Source organism: Lissotriton helveticus, chromosome 8 (genome assembly GCF_964261635.1).
Source record: "Lissotriton helveticus chromosome 8, aLisHel1.1, whole genome shotgun sequence".
Taxonomy (NCBI): Eukaryota; Metazoa; Chordata; class Amphibia; order Caudata; family Salamandridae; genus Lissotriton; species Lissotriton helveticus.
In genome coordinates, this window is record NC_136069.1 from 309,771,815 (window position 1) to 309,791,778 (window position 19,964).

A 19,964-nucleotide genomic window follows, 5' to 3' on the forward strand; every position below is an offset into this window, starting at 1 on the left:
TGATCCAGAGAGAAGTCCAGGATTGGAAAATGTAATCTTTCTTGATTGAGGATGGGGACAGTTGCCCACCTGTGCACCTTCGAGCACAGGATCAATGTTGAGGTACTCAAGGCAGTTGACATTGAAGATGCCAAGATTATAAAAACTGAAGGAGGTCCAGACATTTGGCCCAAACTACAGAGTTGAGCCGGATAGCGTTATCTGCAGAATGAGTCAGGACGCTTAAAACTTGGATTGCAGCATCTTCGGATTCTGAGTATTCCTGTGCATACTCTCCTTCACTTGATGTATCACTAGTGAATGTCTCATGTTCTCCATTGTTTCCTAGATCATCTCCCAGTCACACAACACCACCAGTCTCCATAACATTTGCACCAGTACAAGCTGCACTAGTGCCAACTGTGCCGGTTCCAACTTCCAGCGCTGCTCCCAGCACAGCCTCTGGCGTCCTCTTCTCTTGTTAGACCAGAAAGTGATACTGTCCCAGAAAGAAGAACACAGTCTCTATATTGACAGCACATTCATAACTCCTGACATTCCCTTTATAGAGAGGCCATTCTCTGGTCGCAACCGTAGCATGCCAAAGACTATCTCCTCCAGATCGCCTACTTCCTCATCATCCTACATAAGATAATTTACAACCCTGATTCTCTGCCATCTAGGGTTTCACTTATTAATTTCATTAGTACCTTTAAAGACGTCTCGAGGGGAGCTTCAACATAAAAGTTTCCTGGGCCTATGGTCTCAACAACATCTATCAGTTTTTTATACAATTAGTCATTGCTCTACATCTAGGCTGGTGCTTTCTCTTGTTCCTGACTCCATCAAAGGGGTTTCTGCCAGATACCAGAAAAAATACAGAGCTCCAGATCCTATACATTCATTATTAGGCAGCAAGAAAGTGCCACTCTACTGCACCAATATCAACAGTTCCTCCTGGAAGGCAATTACCTAAAGTATACAGGAATTATGATTGTTTGCTGATCTGCTACTGCTGATGAAAGCTGCCTGTACTACAGCTAAACTTGACACACATAACAGGTCTCTTTATGACATTTGCAAGAGTTCTCTGACGTCATGAAGAAAGAGAATATTTTCAGGAGGTACTGTCCGAAGGAATGATGGTCTAAAAACTACATCATCAGTGTGACTGCAGATTCCTCTACCATTGCCCCTCATGGCCTAGTCATGCAAATATCATGATAGCATTTTGGTTCTCACACCGATGAGGATATGAAGTTCGAGATAGAGACCCTGAGGCCATAGGTCTGGAAAAGAAAAAGAAGTACAGAAAGCATTACAGGCTTTATCATCACTGTTACTTCCCACACTGAGTTGAAACTCCTCAGGGGTTTTAACATCACCAGCCAAAACAACAAAAGTAGTACTAGCATTAAAAAAAAACTTCAAGAAGCAGAAGTGGCCTGCAACTATCGGGTCCACCGGGAAACCTCCTGCAAGATGTAAACAGTGACTCCTCCCTTCCCAATCTTCCATACGTCACTCTGGTGGAGCGAAGCATTACTAAACACTGCAGAATATTGTGCAACATGGCTATTCTCTGAGGTTAACATTATGTCCTCCAAACTGGAGAAGCTTCAAGAAGAGTTCACCACACTTCTACTGGAAAAAGCTTGGAACTGATCCCATTTTCCAAAAAATGAAAGGTCATTTAATGCATTATTTGCTGGTTAGAAAAGGAGACCAAAGCAAGAATTCATGCTCATTCTTGACTTGAAAATAGCATCCAAATTGATAGAGGGAGAAATTCCAGATGCTGTTTTTACAACAAAGCTGCTCCCAATTCAGACAAGGAGATTGGATGTTAATTGTTGGACCTTAAAGGCACTTATTTTCACTTGACTACACTACAGAGACCTCAAATGTTACTGATGTTTGTTGTGGGAAATCCACATTGCCAATTCAAGGGCCTTCCATTCGTCCTCAAATTATCCCCAAGGGCATTTCCCGAGTGCATGGTGATAGCAGCAACCTGTCAGAGGAGAAAAACAATGTTTGTCCATCCATATGTAGTTGGCTGGCTGATAAAAGCTTCAACACCTCAAAAAGTCTTATCTAAATTCCAGAGGACTCTAGACATTCTGAACTAGCTGGACCTACAAATCAACCACACAAAGTCCAGTTTAGTCCATTCATTACTTGGGAGAGGTTGTGGGCACACTGGCTGCATACTTGTATCCTTTAAAAGAGAGACTATCCATGGGAGGTGTCGGAATCTTCTGAAGACATCACTAAATTTCTTTGCTACTGGAGTCCTTGGCATGCTACATTTCGTACTACCTCACACTCCACTCCAAATGATGGTTTTTCAACAGTGGCTTCATGATCAGTGGTGCCAGTACAACAGCAGTCGGGAATGCAAATTAGCTCACACCTAGGGAGAAATACAATCTCATCTGTGGTGGTGCAAGGCAAACAACTTTCTCAAATGAGTCCAATTTTATGAAGACATTGTAGCTCAAAGAGTTGTAACAGACACCTCCCTAATTGGATGAAGTGCTCATATGAATCTTCTACGAGTGCAAGGCACATGGTCATGCAAAGAGAGTCTGCACCATATCAACATGCTAGAGTTGAGAGCAGTCCACCTGGCACCCAAATCTTTTTTTCTGCTTGTTGGTTTGAACAAGCAATTCTCTAGTAGTTCAAACCAACAGCATGCCAACAGTGCATCACTTGAATAAGCAAGCAAGGAATGACCAGATCAGAGTCCTGTGTTAGATCTTAACATAAGACCCCACATAAAAGGGTCAGGAAGCGTGCACATGGAGGAGTTGGAGAATGGGGCTGTGGAGACTACAATCATGGAGGACAAATACTTCCAGGGCTGGGCCCAATACACACTGCCCCAACCACCTGAGGACCAGAACTTGACTTCCAGGTCAGAGAGGGCAAAGCACTATATGTTGTTACTGGGCACTAAAAACGGTATCTGACAACATATTTGGTTCTCAGACAAGTTTTCTGGTTTGCCTGTGGGCTAGTTACAGTGACGCTGCCATACACAACAGGTAAGCCTCTCAAGCTTCTGACAATATGCTTACCTAGTCTAGAGTTCTGTACAATTACTCAAATACTCTCTCTTTTTTTCTCCTTAAGAGTGAGTGATAGTGCACCTTTGCAATGGTATGCCATCCTGTACCACAGTGTTCAGTCAAGGATTTTTTTACAATTATCCTGCTCAAAACAAGGACCTCCATGTCTACCTCTCTCTCATCCCTTACCACCTCTTCCTTTAAATTACAATAGGTGCTCTATATTCTCCTAGAATAGATACTGATACACGGAGTGGGACTACCTCTAAGGGCTGAAGGTGGGATTAGCTTTTGACCCTTGATCCATGATACAAGGGCTATGACAGTTTGCCAGATCACCTACTATGGATACTGGGGCTAATCCTTTGCATGTTAAATAGTTATTCAGTGAAAACTGAACAAGTGCATAACCAGTCGGAACTCTGCTTCCAAAAGGGCCTGCTCTCACAGCAGGTAATGCTGATATAGTAAGCAGAAGTTCCCTACAAGGATTTCCCTAACACCCTTTCTAACCACATCTATTACAGCACCTAAAAAGAAATCTCTGGAGATCCTCGGTGGTTTCAATCTTTTATTGGCCAATGTAGTTTGTATTATTTTGCTAAACTATAGCAATTCACTGCAGATCATTCCAAAGTCACCTTTCATGCTATCTTGCTTGACTAAAAATGCATTAACAAGGGCCACAACTCTCATCTTGAGCCAAAATTCCTGGCTTTCCAATTTTCAGATATTTGTACAAAAAGTGACAATGATTTTTGGCAGAAAGCAGACCAGACTAGCTGCTCGTGTTGGACTGTTAACACTGTGCCAAGGTTCCAGAAATATTGTTGCTTATATTAATACTTTAGTTGGTGCCGTGGTTGAGACTGACTGGACAGATGGATCCTCTGTTGCTGCTTTTTATCAAGGACTACAAGAGGGACTAAAGGAAGCTTTATCTGTGATGGAGATTAGCCTACCACATCAGCAGCACTAACAGATTTATCTCTGCAGATTGACTCACAGAATTAGCAGATGCCAAGAGAAACTTTTTTATACCGGAAGAGTCAGTTGAGTTCAAATAACTTTATTTGAATCTTGTGAATCATAAACGTTTGCATATATACAAAATATAAAAATACATTTAAAAGCATTTCTAAGGATGAACATATTCTCTTTAATCACTATTAATATACCAGCAAAACTCAATCAGTTTTAGAATTATCCCAACCTTCGACAGCGCAGTTTATACATTTAATTAATTCATAAAAGGACCTACAATAAATATAAAATCTCCATTCCTTTCACAGTTCATAGCGTTTTCGAATTGAAAGTGCTATTCTAATAAAACTGAGCACTGCACTGCAGATTGCATCCGAAGATAATGATCTCAGATGATCAAAGCCCACCATATAAGAGCAAGGCTGAATGGCTTTCAATAAGGGCTTTATAAAGCGTGCTCTAGGGACTGCATACAATGAACAAAACAACATGAAGTGCATTGTGCTCTGTTTGGCCAAATTATTCCATGGACAGGGGGCTAGTCTCTCACACCAACCAACCTGTTTGGGATAGGCCGCTAAAAAGTGCAAAGTGCCAAGTCTTAGTCTAGTCATCAGAAAACGCAATTGTACATGCAAAGTAAAAGACAGGTAAAATTGCTGATGATTTAGCATCCCACCATCCGCCATTCCCCGATCCTGGTTAGACATACTTATTTCAATACGGTATGCATTTTTAATAGCCATTTTCCAGTTGTTCTGCATAATTTCTGGGTTATTATAATATTCTTCTAGTCCAATTTTACAGAAGGTGTTCTTAACATATGATAGCCATGGGAGTGACATTGCATTGTCCAAGTTCATGCAATCCCTAAGTATACTCCTAGAGAATACTAGATCAGATTTTCCCCCATAGGATGAGTAGGCTAATATTTATCCTGTCTTACACATATTCCAAGCCCACCTCAGATTGGCAAAATAATGTTGGTTAGCTACTAGGAATCATTAATAATCTTTTTAAAAATGTATTCTCTAAAATCTGAATCTGGTAGCTCTTATGATAACCCCATACTCAGCCCCCAAAGGTAGCTACAGACAAACATTTTGATTTATATAAAGTTATCATCTCTGCTACAGGCTTGTGTCCAAATTTGCAGGCAAAACGGAAAAGCCCCTCTATTATTCTACTAGTCTGTTGGGCCCTTACCATAACGAGGTCATCCCAGTTTAATTTATTGTTAAAAACGTTACCTAAGTAAGTAAAACCGGGCACCTTCTCAATAGTTTTTCCCTTCACCATCAATTTCCTGGTTTTAGTTTTCGTTGGGACACAGACCATAACAAATGATTTGCAAAAATGTACTTTGAGTTCCAGGGCTAACATAAAATCGGTGAAGGCGGTCAGGGATTTTTGTAGGCTATTGGCCATCAAAGTCATTAAGACTGTATCGTCAGCATATGATAGGGGATTGTTGGCTACTTTCCTCTTTACTGTGTTTTTTCTAAGGATAACGTGGTATTGAGGTTCATACTTTTCTTCCGTCTAAAGGTCATTTTAATATTTTATCTAGACTAGAGGCTTGATATAGATCTTGGCGGATAGATTACTCCTTCACAACAGCGATGTAGTGACCCATCCACCAAGTTCTAAATTAGGCCCTAGGTTTCTTTACCATCCTTTCCTTGTAGCCCCATCTATTTAAGGAAGAAGAGAGGGTCCACAGACTGGACCCTAGAAGGCCTTTTAATCATTATGTTCATAGTGCTTCAAGTTAAAGCACTGACAACAACCTGCTCATTGCCCATGAAGGACCGTCAATTGGCATGGGCATATCTGGCAGAAAAAAAAACATTTACAGATTGATCTTCTTTTGGGTTAGGCATTGTTATGGCAAAGACTCTCTGGGGAGTTTCTGCACTTCTTCCGCAAGGAGTAGGGTGGCTACCTCTTCCCTCTTAAGGAGTATCCCACTTCATACCATCTGTCAAGGTGGTGACTTGGGCCTCTATGCACCCTTTTGGTAAGAACCGTTGTCTATACAGTCAAGATATAGTGCTAGCTCAATATGGAAAGGTGGTGCTTCAGTTTTCTGAAAAAGGTGTTTTTGAGTGATTCTGACCCTCCTATTATTCAGAGAAGCTTGGTGGAGTGGTTTTTATACAAAATCTGCAGGAGCACATATCAATTAAATTAATAACTTTTACATCCACAGCAGGAGCTTAAATAAGAAGGTGAGTATTTGGGAGAGGACATCGAGTCTTTGGGCTCCACACTCCGCATGCAGTTCGGTATCCTTGCTGTCTAGGCCGTGACAATATGTTCATGGTTTAAGTCACCCAGAAGTGTGTTCCATGCCACACAAAGATTCGGCAGTCAAGGACCGAAGCTGGAGTACAGGATTTTTCATTGAAGGATAAATGTCGACCGTGCGTGTCTCTCCATGCCTAGTAAACGCCATGTGCTGTAGAAAGGAATGTGGAGTGGCCCTTTCCAAAATTGCCTATCCAGAAATGACAGATTGAAGTTCCTAATCAAAGATGAAGTTAAGTTTTTTCCTGTGTTGCCTGTTCCTGTATAAACTGTGTAGGTAGAAAGGAATTTGTTCCTTTATTTTTTGTCAGGTTCATACCCACTTGGTTCTATTTTTGTCCTTGATTTTTGTTCCTTTTGCAACGAGATTACCTTGGGATCTTCTTCTGGGAGACCTAACGTGGCTCTTCTCTCTGCCTTGATTCAAGTAGGGTTTGGTACCTAGGCTATGTACTTCAGCATAAATCTTCAACTTAAATCAAGACCTGCAACATTGCCAAGGAGGGGTTACAGCAAATGTTCCTTTTTTTCAGCTAACTGGCAACCTCGTAAGGATACTCCACACCTTTCACATCTGCTATTAAGTGCAGAGTGCACCGTGGCTATTTGAAGACGTGGTCCTTTCCTAGGATAATCAAAAAGGAAGGATTACAGACATTCAGAGCACCCAGACCTTAACAGGCACCTTTGGAAATGTTCTTTATGATGGATATAACTTCACTTTGAGGTGGCGGGATTGCTCCATGCCACGCAGTTCGGCTTTAGACCACGCCACTCTACGGAGTCCGCCCTTCTCATGGCCACAGAACATCTGAGACAAGGTGTAGATGAGGGACAAACTATGGCCTTGATCCTGCTAGACCTCAGCGCGGCGTTCGACACTGTAGCACATTCCATCTTGCTACAGTGTCTGAACAGAGGAGGCATCGCTAGCACTGCGCTGAAGTGGATCCAGGCATTCCTAACGGGAAGAAGCTTCCGAGTGAGGCAGGGTGACTGCTACTCCAAAGGGGTATCGCTGGGCCTGGGAGTGCCCCAGGGCTCGTCCCTGAGCCCGACCCTTTTTAATTTGTATGTAGCGCCTGTTGCCTCTATTGTGGAGAATCATGGTCTCCAAATGGTATCTTATGTAGATGATACGCAACTGGTCATCTCCCTGTCGCATGCGCCCTGTCTTGCTGCGGATGGCTTCCGATCGTGCATGAAAGATCTTGCCGATTGGATGGCCATGAACTGTTTAAAACTTAACGGTAGCAAGACGGAGGTGCTGGTGGTGGGGAGAGCCCAGTCTGCTTGGTCGTCGGCTTGGTGGCCATCCTGTTTAGGATCAACTCCCACCCCTTGTCAGGAGGCAAAAAATCTAGGAGTATGGTTTGACGTGGGCCTCACTTTTGGGCCCCAGATCAACCGTGTGGTAGGCGTGTGTTTTGGGGTCCTGAAAAGAAACCGGTCCTCGGAAGCTTGTTTCCGGTCCAGGGAAGACATGGCTTGGCAGTTCGGGCTGGACTGTTCCCATGAGGCACAGGGTCAGACTGATTTGCATATAGCCATGTCTGAACTGGGGTGGCAGAGTGGGCTAAAGAACGGTGATGGATCAGACCCAGATCTTTTGACTGGGTGTGAGTGTTTGATTGGTTCAGATGCTCCATCCATCACCACCCCCTTTTGTACCACAGAAGGTGGTACCATGGCGCTCCAACGCCGTTCCCCTATCAAAATAATGTGGAGAGCCTATATAGGAGCCACTGGTGCATGCTGATGTCAGTGCCTTTCTTTTTGTGCCTTCGGATGCAGATCGAGACTCTGTATCTCTCTCAAATGTTACTCTACATTTTTTCCGTTGTGCAAAGAATGTCACCCCAAACACAACAGGTTTTAAGCCTTGTGGGGATTGTCGCAAACAAATATCTGTAACGCATCCCCATCAGCTGTGCCTATGGTGCCTGGGGTCGAGTCACGACTACAAGGCCTGCAATGACTGTGCGTCAATGAACCCGAAGCCCATTGGGGACCGCGAGGTGAAGCTTTATATCGGCAAGCATAAAAAGACTTCCCTCCGGGACCTACAAGTCCTGCTCCATGTCTAATGTTCGATCTTAGTCCCGGAGTTGACGGGGCTGCTCCACAGACCGGTCTTCAACACGCTCTAAATCATCAGGTAAACTAAACAAACACAAGAAAATCGAAGCGGGACACTTCTCAACCTTGTTCCCAAAGTCATTTGACTTAGGGAGCCAATCCTGCAGCTAGTACTGGCACAACCTGAGTGTCTGGGGCTTTCAGCCACGCCGCATCAGATTGGAAGGTTCTGTGTAGTCATGTGCCAGCTCTTTGGATCCCTGCTCGACTCCGTGGTGCACCTCGGGTCCTCTAGAAGCTGAGATGTCCTCCTCCTGGAATACGACCGGCGATTTCCCCTTCAGCGCCAACTGGACCCTCAGTGTCTTACTCCGGTTCCTGTCCACACCCCATTTCATTTTCCTCAAACTACCCCAGGGCAAGTCAACACTGATGCTGACTCCACCAGTGCCTAAGGAGGAGGCCCTCATAGTTCTTTGTGACACCTATCCGACCTCGAACAAAGACGTGCCCTAATCTGCCCAGGGTGCCACTACATTACTTGATTTGTCATCTGCACAAGCGAGACCACACTCTCTACATTCCCTTTTTGGAACTGATTCAGGTAATGACTGTTACCTGGGTTATGAGTTCACTCAGCCCTACCAGGATGGCAGTTGGTACGAGGACTTAAAGGAGGCTAGTGACCTCGATAACACCTCGTAAACAGGTCTCTTCTCATACCCTGGATCAGCCACAGAAGAATCCACTTCCTATTCCATGGTGATGCATAGGATGGCCGAAGTTCTTGATCTCCAGCTCCTCGCCTTGGCGATTGAGACAAATGTCTTAACTTAAGTCCTTTAACCAAGGCAGGCATCTTTGTAGCCCTTTCTATCATTCAACCAGGCATTTACAGATACTTTATTGGGGCTTGAGCCAAGCTGTGTGCTGGCCTACTTGTCAATCGACAAATTAATAGACCACACTGCCCTGCCCCAGGCAACCTTTCTTTTCTTTCAGAGCATCCCTCGACTGAAAGCCTAGTGGTGCACGTGTCTACCAGCCACTCTAATCCCAACACATTTGCTGCTGCTCCACCGATAAGGAATGTAAGAGGGTGGAAACATTCAGAAAATGTATATTTTTCTCTTCCAGCTTGGCCCTCCGCTCTGTTAATGCCAGCTGTTTACTTCAATGCCCTTTGAGATTCAGCTCTACAAGTCACCCCAGGACCTTCACTCAGTGCTCTCTCAGATGATTTAAGATTGTCATGATGCATCCAAGTGCATGATTCTTTGTGGCGTGGACACCACCTATTGCATCTGGCGGGCCATAAGTAGCAGTGTTGCAATTTGCTGCCACGCGTGACTGTGATTGACTCGGTTCTTTAGCGACAACCAGTCTTCCCTGAGGGACATGCCCTTCGATGGGATGTCACCTCAGGTGAATGAAGGTTCTGTCCTAAAGAAAGCATTCTCCCATGGACAACTTTAACTCTCTCCCCCACTTCTCCTTTGTGGACCAGACCTACTTTGTGTGTGATTGATCATGGGCTCTGTACCAGGAGGCCATGCATCTCTGTGGCCAGAACGCAAAGGGATGTTCCAGGTGGTGAACCACCTGGCAGGTTCATTGAATGCCAGGGAGGACAAGCGCAGATGTCAGTGCCTAGCGGACCACGAATGGTAGTAACATACAGAGGTGGAGCAAAGTGTCTTCCTCGAATGGGAAGAACCATAGCTCAATCTTTTTCATCTCCACAGAGAGTGCGCATTGTCAGCACTTTTGTGCATTGGAATTCCAAGGCATCTCTCTCTCGGAGACCTGTTCCACCTCAAGTGGAACTCGGGAGTCCTGTATGTCTTTCCACCAATACTACTTCTGCTCCGCGTTCTCAGGAAGAACAGGACTGACTATCCTCCAAGTCGTTCTAGCGGACCCATACTGGGCACGGAGAATATGGTATCCGGAACTCCTGGGCTTGAACACGTCTTCTGTTCATGCTGCCCCTCTAGGAGCACACGCAGAAACAGGGCAAGGTTCTGCATCTCTCCTTTGCAATATCCAACTTCATGCTTGGAGATTGAGCTGTGACAGCTGAACTCCTTCGACCTTCCTCCAGAGATGTTTGATGTCATCTTGGTAGTCAGACGTCCCTCGATTAAAACTGTGTGCGCCTGTCGTTAGGACAAATTTGTGGTTTGGTGGGAAGCACACCAAATTGACCCCCTGTAGACTAAGTTATCTGACATTCTCCTGTTTGGTCTGTCTCTTGCCTGGTAAGGATTTGCTTTAAGCACAGTTAACTGTTGTCTTTCAGCCTGTTTGGCCTTCTTACAGCTGCCACATCAGCCCTTGTTGTTTAGGTCACCAGTAGTGATGCGACTTTTTAAAGGGCTGCAAGACATGTTCCCTCTTCTCCCTTTGTAATTCCCCAGTGGGACCTTTTTCTGGTCCTGACTTATCTGATGTGCACACCATTCGAGCCGCTTTAAAGCTGTCCATTAACCCTTTAGGTGCTGCCGTCGGCCAACGGTCGTCACGGGCACTACCTCCCCAGTGCTGCGTGCGACCGCTGGACGTCCAGTTCAGCACTGGATAATGGACAGCGCAGCACTGGGGAGGTTTGTTTACGAGCTCCTAAGGTGTTATGGTTCCTTACTATTAAGACCATATTCCTCATCTCCTTCACCTCAGCATCGTGTGTGGGTGAGCTCCAGGCTCTTTCTGTCAATCCACTGTGCACTACCTTCTTCCCAGACAATCTCTTTTAGCAGAACAAGTTAATTAATTTCTGTAACGTTCCTTCCAGTAGAGACTTTATAGACACAGATTCTTCACTGCTTGTCCCATCCTCCTTGTTCTTTGATTGGACTCCATCTATTAATAGGATCCCCAGTCTAGGAATCACTGGTCTACCAATTTGCTTTTGGGCCTTTGCGTCTGGGCGTGCAAACAGTCTCAAAAGCAACTGACAGTGCATGGAAGTGATGCCTGTATAGGCTCCACACGTCATTTCTGGAGCGGAACAGCACCGGTGCAGGGCACCACCTTCTGACACGCAGAGGTACTGCTGAAAAGTTTCCAGATCCAATCTGATCCCTAGGGAATATTCAAGAGGTGAGGAATCTGCAGTAGATAGTTTCTATCAGAAAGACTGTTACAGAAGGTAAGTAACGTATGCCTCAATCTGGCTTTCCCTTGTATCTTGAACCTCAGTGAAGATTTGGGAAAAACAGGCGAAACTGACCATCTTTGCCACATCTGATGGAATGTTCCACGGTTGATGTTGAACACACTACCTGGAGCTGGTAACATGCTACTTACTGCTGCATAAATTCTGATCCAACCTTGCTCCTGGGAAGAAGGTTCCTGTAATGATTCTGCCGGGACTGTCACATCCATTAGAAAGAACTTTACCAAAGGTAAGTAAGTGCCTTTTTATTTTGGGAAAAAATATTCCAAGCACATCAATGTAATTTCAAAGGTTTCAAAAGTTATAGACTTTCCCACCAGGGAGAACATTAACTATACTTCAATTTCTTGCAAGGGGTTAAATCAGACAATTGTCTGTAGGCTCATTTGCACTTGCTAGACAGCACCACTGGCAGGTTGGAGCATGTGGAGGATAATGTTACATTTCTCGTATCTGGTCTAAAAGCTGCCCGGTACTTGACTGAGTATCAACTACCTTCATAGATGGTACACTTTATATGAAAATCTTTCCGAACTATGTTCACGCCGTCCTATGCAGGTCACGCTCATTTTACCAGGTGAAGGTTTTATCCATTACTCAGAAGCATATTATGGCTGTGTCCTCAGCGGGGGTGCAAGAAGAAGGGCTCTGAAAAGTAACAATATTGATACTTACAGGTAGAAATTAGATGGCACTTACATTTCTTAGTATAGTGGATATTGCTCACCAATTCACCACATCCTATGGAATTGACTGTTGATTTCTGCACTGTATTGGATAAGAAGCAAAAAGTAGGAATGTATAAATCAGTTTGCTCGGTTGGAGACAAAACTGTATTTAAAGCATTATGTACCTCACTGCAGCCCTGTGATTTATTTGTGTTTTTATAGTGTAACTGCAAATGCCCGATCTTAACAGACAAGACACAGCAATATGGTACGAGAGGAAACAGGGCAGAATTAGATTCTTGTGATTGTTAATATTTTCGAATCGTTGGCAGTGTTGAAAATGACAAGGCAAACTCCAGGAATTGAGGAATTTGTAACTGTTATCCATGAGAAGTTAAACATAATGTGCTAATGTGTACTGTTCAGAAAAATGTACTTCCTTACCTCCTGTACAACCAACTTCCTCAGGAAAAGTTTTATTTATAAATAATGTGGTTCAAGGAGCAATACCAGATGTCTGCATTTTACTCTTCCAAGGTTTCAGTTTTCCAAAACCTTATCAGTCTGAGTGCAAGATTCTTCACCTCATGACTATGGAGTAACAGCCAAACTTGGCATATGAAGAAGTGATAATCCTCTGCTGCTAACTGCTTCAAGGTGCTCCCAGTGAAGTGATGCAAAGTGACATTTTTCATCATTTCTATCCCAGTCATGCAGACACAGTTTGCTGTTTGTACTTGCAGGCTAGCATCCCCTGCTGTTGGTGGCACCTTAAAAAGGAATCTTGTTTTCCCTTTTTCTAAAGTCAGTTGTGTTCATCGGTGTTGAATTCTGAGAACTGAGACCTCCAATGTAACCTTGAAAGCCAAGAAGCCCTTTGGATTGCTAAATATGTAGGGTGTTATTTAGCTAAAAAAGAGCGTTTGACCATTCTCCTAACAGGGTCAAGTGAGTTATTAAATATGTCCTTTTATTAGTCATCAGAATATCAATGCAGCACTGTTAGGTTACCACCTTATGCCCAGGTCTGCTGTATTTTCTCCTAATGCTATAAGGCTGTCAGTCACTGTTTCCGTTCATATTGGGCATCAAGATCACTACCACTATGCCAATGCCTTTGTGAACTGATCCGCCACCATGGAGCTTCTCTTGGCAGACCCCATCCCTTTCCCAACTCCCTTCCTCTTGTCTGTAAAATCCCTGGATATCCACTCTGCGCTGTTGTACTTTCAATGAGTATGGGAATGGTTGAAGTTATTTCCTGTCCTTAGGGATATGAAAAACTCTAACAATTCCCTTGCTCCTTGTTTCCATTTACTATTCATGGTGACATTGAAAATATTCCCCTAGTCCTAAAATGCATGCACAGTCCACCCAGTTACAGACACAGTATTCCTGCATGCCCAAGGAGGCACAAATCTTGGAAAGGAGAATGAAATCACAAGGATTTTGGTGGGTAGTGGGCACTAGTTTTGTTCCCAGGGCTGAAACAATGGGAAGAGCATCCAGGATTTACTTGACCGATGAATGTGAGGCAAAGGTTGCATTTTAGAGCTCAGAACCTGCTGTGTGCACTTAGGCATTGCTCCACTTTGGTTAACATGTTCAGAATCAAGCTTGTGAACACATCTGAATAGGACAATCAAACAGAGTGTGGAGCAGAAGTTTAATAGAAGGGGGTACAGCCACCACCCCAATCGCAGAAAGAAATTAGTAAAACAAACTGGTACATATATTTACTGGAAGTGGACAAGATCCATTCATTATAATTGTAGAAAATCCTATTTCCTGTTAAACAGTCAGTGTCATCATGAAACTTGTACCGTGTCCTGGAAAGTACTACTGCAAATTCCCTTTGAGTCTATTGGCAAGTTTCATTTGAAAAGCTTCCCTCCGGGTTTTTTATTTAAGGCGGTCATCCATTATTTTATCCTACATCGATTGTTTGTATTGAGGATGCAATGCTGTTAAGGATGATTTTCAGAATGTCCATACGTACGTATTGGGCAGTGTAATACTGGGTTTGTGCACAAAATTCTGGGCCACTAGAATGATGTGATTCTGCGCCCATGGAGTTTTTTTTACATAGCTATGAATTTGCTGTATTTGCCTCATAATGAATCATCTGCTGCATGATTTACAGTTTGTAGCCAAAGAAATTGTTTCTAGCTCAAACAAATCAAAGTTTGCTAAGAATGCCAGGGCAGGTTTTGCAGTCACTGGGAAAGGCCTTTTATCAAGTTTCACTGGTCAACTTTCAGTAGCTTATTGCTGTGTTTGAGTTTTAAAGTAGCACTAATGAGGTGAAACCTTTGCTAAGACAGCGTTAACATGAGTAAAAATAACAAAATAATGAAGTAATGCTGTCACAAAATGTGCTGCATTACGCCACATCATTTGTGGTTTTGTGCTGCATAATTTAGCAAGTTTTGCCACATAATTTGGTCCTCACTTGCCTCCTGACTCCAGTGACACTTACAGTATAGCATGAAAAGACTGGCACATTACAAGATGTTACTGGTCACCTACTGAGTCTTAGTTTGTTAGGGGAGATAGAGTATAAGAATAAGAAATGTAATCAGCTACAAGGATTGAGGATTGTGATTTTCCACAAGAGCTTTTATATATCTTAAGATCGGTAGGTATGAGTTTATTACTCATAATACGCAATGCCAAAGAGAGTGTACAGGGTTGAGTGTCACTTTGCACCGCCTCTAGATATAGGAAAGGAAAAGACAACATGAACCACATAGTTCCTTTCAACTCATCCTCTTTATATATAGTCAAAGCTAATGTGATGAATTATTTTTATAACCAATGGTCAGTGATCACTTAGTGTATCATACTAAATGTGTTTCCATTTCAGATGCCTCCTACATAGATCCCCTGGGCCCACAAATGGAAAGGCCGAAGACGGCTGCAAAAAAACGGGTTGATGATGATGATTTTGCAGATGAGGAGCTAGGAGATGATTTGCTTCCAGAATGATGTAAGGCTCAGTATTTTGAATAAACCCATGTATGCATCATTTAATAAAGTGTATGTACCATTCAATAATAATATATCACGAAGTGCTATGGCCTCATACGTTTCTGTGAGTACTTAGTTATACTTGAAGTCAACACATAACCATTCTGTTAAAAAATGCAGAGCTGACTAATTTACAGGGCTCTGATTCTCACCGTTTTTTATTTGATCTGAATATAGGCTTTGTAGGCCTTAGGTCTTGGAGAGTTTTGATGTATGCTTCTGATGCATACGTCTACCTGCAGATTCTTCCCCCGTAGAACAATCCCAGGAATCAGACTGGCTCTCTCTGAGGACATTCCTCACACAAAATTACTTTTGCACTACCAGGTCTCCTCCCAAAAACTCAGGGTTTAAACCCTTCAGGCATTTTGAAGGACAGATCTCCGTTAGGGGCCCCACAAAGTTTACCTTTGGTGCCTGGGGTCATACCATGACTCCCAGACCTGCTCGTCTTGCCTAAGCTTACACCCTAAGGCCATAAAGAGTGGGAAGCTAAACTCTTCATGGCCAGTGCTAGATAGGACTATTGATGCGGCAAACAGTCGAGAAATCGCTCTGTGTTTCCATCCTCCTCTACAGGAAATTAAAGATCCACTCTAAAGATAATCCTCCTTGTTGATCCCCATCTCCCACAGGGCCTTCGTCCTTGGAGCCAGAGTTAGTTGACTTGACTGGTTCCTCCTCCACGCAGTCCTGCTTTGCCTCTCGCCAATGGACTCCAATCCAGAGCGACCTTTGAACTTTCCAGAGCCTTTGGCGCGATTGGCTAACTCTGACTTCGGTGCCAGCCTTCCCCAAGTTCCTAAGACTGGGTGGCATTCCTTAATGCCATGTATTCTATCTTCAATGCCAACTGATGTTCCTTTGGGCCTGCCAGCCCATACCAGCTCCCAACCTTCATGCTCTTGCATCTGATGCCTTTTAGCGACGCTTTGACGGGTCCGGTGCCGACGCCACATTGTTTTAACTCAGTGCTCAGGTACATGGCAACTTACCAGTAGAGACCACGGACGGCGCCACATCTGCCTCCACCACCGCCGTCCCCACCTCTGGGCCCAAATGCGGCGCCACCGACACTACGTCCAGACTTCGCCCCTCATAATAAATCTCATAGTGCGTTCAGTGGTGCAGCTTGAGTACCTCCTGCATAATTAAAAAAACGTGCCCCTGGGATTTAGCCCATCCAGGGGCTTCTCACAAAATTCGCACTGGAGCCTGCACGTCTTTTTCTTTTTTTATTTTCCTGCGGTCCACCCACGAATTTACAGCAACATTTAAAAATAAGAAGGCTTTGAACCCCCGGGGGGCCCCTCTGGGACCCCCCACCATATCTGAGGGTTCAGGGGGTTCCTATACTGCCCCCTTGTCTTTATTTTTTAGTTTTTTTTGTGCGGCTCAACTTCAACCTGATTTAAGACGGCTACCAACATTGCCTGGTTGAAGTGTTGGCAGCCAATCACATTTTATTAGGATCCGCAAATCCACTGCAAGGACTCGAGTCCCCAGTTATCTATCTTTTTTTTAAAAATGTAAATATATCTGAAACTACTGAACGGATTTACACCAAATCATAAAAAAGCACACTTTCTGGACAAACATTTAGCTTTCTGCTAAAGTTGGTGTAGTTATGTTCAAAAATGAAAAATCACATAGACTTAACATGGGAAAAACACGTTTTTTTTCTCAGCCCCACTTGACGGATCACCCCAAAACTTTAAACACAGCAGCCGAACCAAAAAGGGGATGGTTTTTTTTAAATTTCGTGAAGATTCTTCTAACGGCGCCAAAAATTTTGGAAAAACGCTTTTCCTATGGCAACTTTGATCCTAACTATAACTACCCACTGGCTATCTCCAGTAGATATTTATACATATGTCTTCATTTGTAAGATGTGCATATCACAAATTAGAGTGGTTATTATTAACACAAAGCAAACACAACAGGATGATGGAGGAGTGCTGAAACTTTTCAACCACCCACCCACAGTCAAGAGATCTGATCCATCGTTCTTTTGCTCACTATGCCAGCCCCAGTTTGGACCCAGCCATATGCAAATCAGTCTCGACCCTGCTCCTCATGGGAAGAGTCCAGCTCGAATTGCCATACCTTGCCTCCCTGGACTGGAATCAAGCATCCTGGGACCAGTTTTGGGGTATCACCCCTCACCAGCCAGACTAGCTTGAATCAAGTAGCACAACAAGCAAGAGACCCATGTCTGAGCATACCCATGACCACTTAGAGCGAACATAGCAAATACAACAAGATCATGAACGCAGTGCTAAAACTTTTCAACTACTCACCCCCAGTCAAGAGATCTGGGTTTAATCCATTGTTCTTTTGCTCACTATGCAACCCCAGTTTGGATCCAGCCATATGCAAATCAGTCTTGACCCTTCTTCTCATGGGAACAGTCCAGCCCTAACTGCCAGACCAGGTCCTCCCTGAACCGGAAACAAGCATCCTGGGACCGGTTTTGGGGTGTCACTCCTCGTAAGCAAGGCTAGCTTGCATCCAGTGGCACAGCGAGCAAGGGGCCGACATCTGGGAATACCCTTGGCCACTGAGAGCGAACATAGCAAACACAAGATTATGGACGAAGTGCTGAAGCTTTTCAACCACTCACAGTCAATAGATCTGGGTTTAATCCATCATTCTTTTGCTCACTATGCCACCCCAATTTGGACCCAGCCATATGCAAATACGTTTTGACCCTTCTCCTCATGGGACCAGTCCAGCCTTAATTGCCAGACCAGGTCCTCCCTGGATCGGAAGCAAACATCCTGGGTATGGTTTTGGGATATCACCCGTCATCAGCCTGGCTTACTTGGATCCAGTGGCACAGTGAGCAAGGTACTCACTTTTGGGCATATCATTAACACAAAGACAGATCTGGTAAAGGACAAAGGCCAAGAATGTTTGCTGAGGTCAAATGAAGGCAATACACCTTGTGATTAAGTGGAGGCAGATGCGTCCAAAACATCCTCAATCTGAACTTAGACACAAATGTGCTCCTAGGTGTTTTAAGACTAACGGTGAACCAATGTAAGGGACAGTTAAGTATGTTATTAGAAATGTATTCTGGATGTTTTCACTATTTTGAAAAGAATATTACCCCATAGTACTTTCCCATATAAGACTGTACTTAGCTTGCTCTATACATGTTCAAACATTGCTTCAGGACCTTGCCCACCAAATTCAGACTTCAGTTATGCAAGTCCTCCTCCACATGCAGTGCGTTTGGGATTCATTATAGGGTCTCATTCATACGATTTTCCCTTACAGCCATAAACGTACCACACTATTGCCTGCATGCGGGGACCCCAGAATTCTTTTTGCCAAAATAAAACAAAGTCCATGTTTTGAATTGTAGTTAATATCTCCCATTTTTCCAAGTGTATGCCCAACCCCCTATAGAATAAACAGGCAAACGTTTTCTGAAATGTACTCGTCGTCTACTACCCATACATAGATATGAGGTGTAAGATGGCTGCCTGAGATATGAGCACCTGTTTGCCTGAAAACAAGGTGGTGTAGCACAGTTGCACTGAAAGCGCCTGCAGTTCACCCATGCCACAAGCTGACATAATGACAATAAGGAAAACATTTTGCAGGGTCAAGAGGTGCAGCGAGCAACTATACATAGGCTTGAAGGGTGTACATATAAGAAATGTCAAGACCAATATAAGGTCCCAATGGGGCATCACATATTGCTTGGGAGGGAACATATATGTTAAATATTTAATAAACCGCATAACAACTGGCGATGTTAACAAGGATGGCTGGTCTGGCAAATACAGAAGAGCCGAAAGGACTGACAAATAACTTTGACAGTGCCTGTGGTATGGCTGTGCTGGTCTAAAGAAAGAAGAAACAATAGTCTTCTGAATGATGAACCTGTAAGTATTTATTGTTTTAGGCACCACACCAGGCAACGAATATGCCCCACTTCCTAGTATAGATGAATTTCGTGGAAGGGTGACCACATCTACCACTTTACATGGCAACTCACATGCAGTCAATTGCGGCTGCTCAATCTCCATGCATGGAGCTGTAAATTGAGGATGTTTGGTTTAAGTACCTTGCCCTGTTGCTGAGACTTTAGGTCTTCCAAAAGTGGTAGACTAATCAAAGGAGAGTTACTCATGGAGGGTTCCACACTCTCCTGGCCCAGTCCTCAGCATTGTGATGGATACTTCTAACCGCAGATTCCTCATCCTAGAATATCCCACAGGTGCAAGATTGAATATGGAGAAATTTGTAGCAGTGCTCTGGCACCTACTAAGTAGCGTAATGTAAGGACCACCCCTGTACCCTGATGTCCGTTACTTTCATTTTACGCCTTCTGATGCAGATCCAGAGCTCTGGTCCTGTCTTTTTCAGTTTTTCAACCATTACAAAACCTTTCCAAAGAGTACTAGGTAATGATGTCCCCACTGAAAACAACAGAATTCAAGCATTGCTGCGGCTACAGGAAGCATATGTCGGTTACAGACCCATACTGGTTGTGCCCTTGGTGCCTGGGCTCCAGAAACAACTCAAAGTTGTTTGATATATGTGCCAGAAGGTGATTCAAGAGCTCTTTGTTACCAAACACAAGAAGTAGCGGCCTTCACACAGATTACACTCCTGCTGCGGGTCGCACTGACATTCCAGCGACCA

General features: G+C 43.9%; 1 protein-coding gene across 2 annotated transcripts in view; it reads left to right on the forward strand.

Annotated features, from left to right (window-relative positions):
* Window positions 1-19,964, forward strand: part of IFT88 (intraflagellar transport 88) — a 473,307-nt gene that overhangs the window by 410,155 nt on the left and 43,188 nt on the right. For both annotated transcript variants that reach the window (XM_078657075.1, XM_078657076.1), the window contains one exon: window positions 15,142-15,264. In XM_078657075.1, the coding sequence (XP_078513201.1) occupies window positions 15,142-15,263 (122 nt within the window). In that variant the 3' untranslated portion in view covers window position 15,264. The remainder of the gene's footprint in view (window positions 1-15,141; window positions 15,265-19,964) is intronic.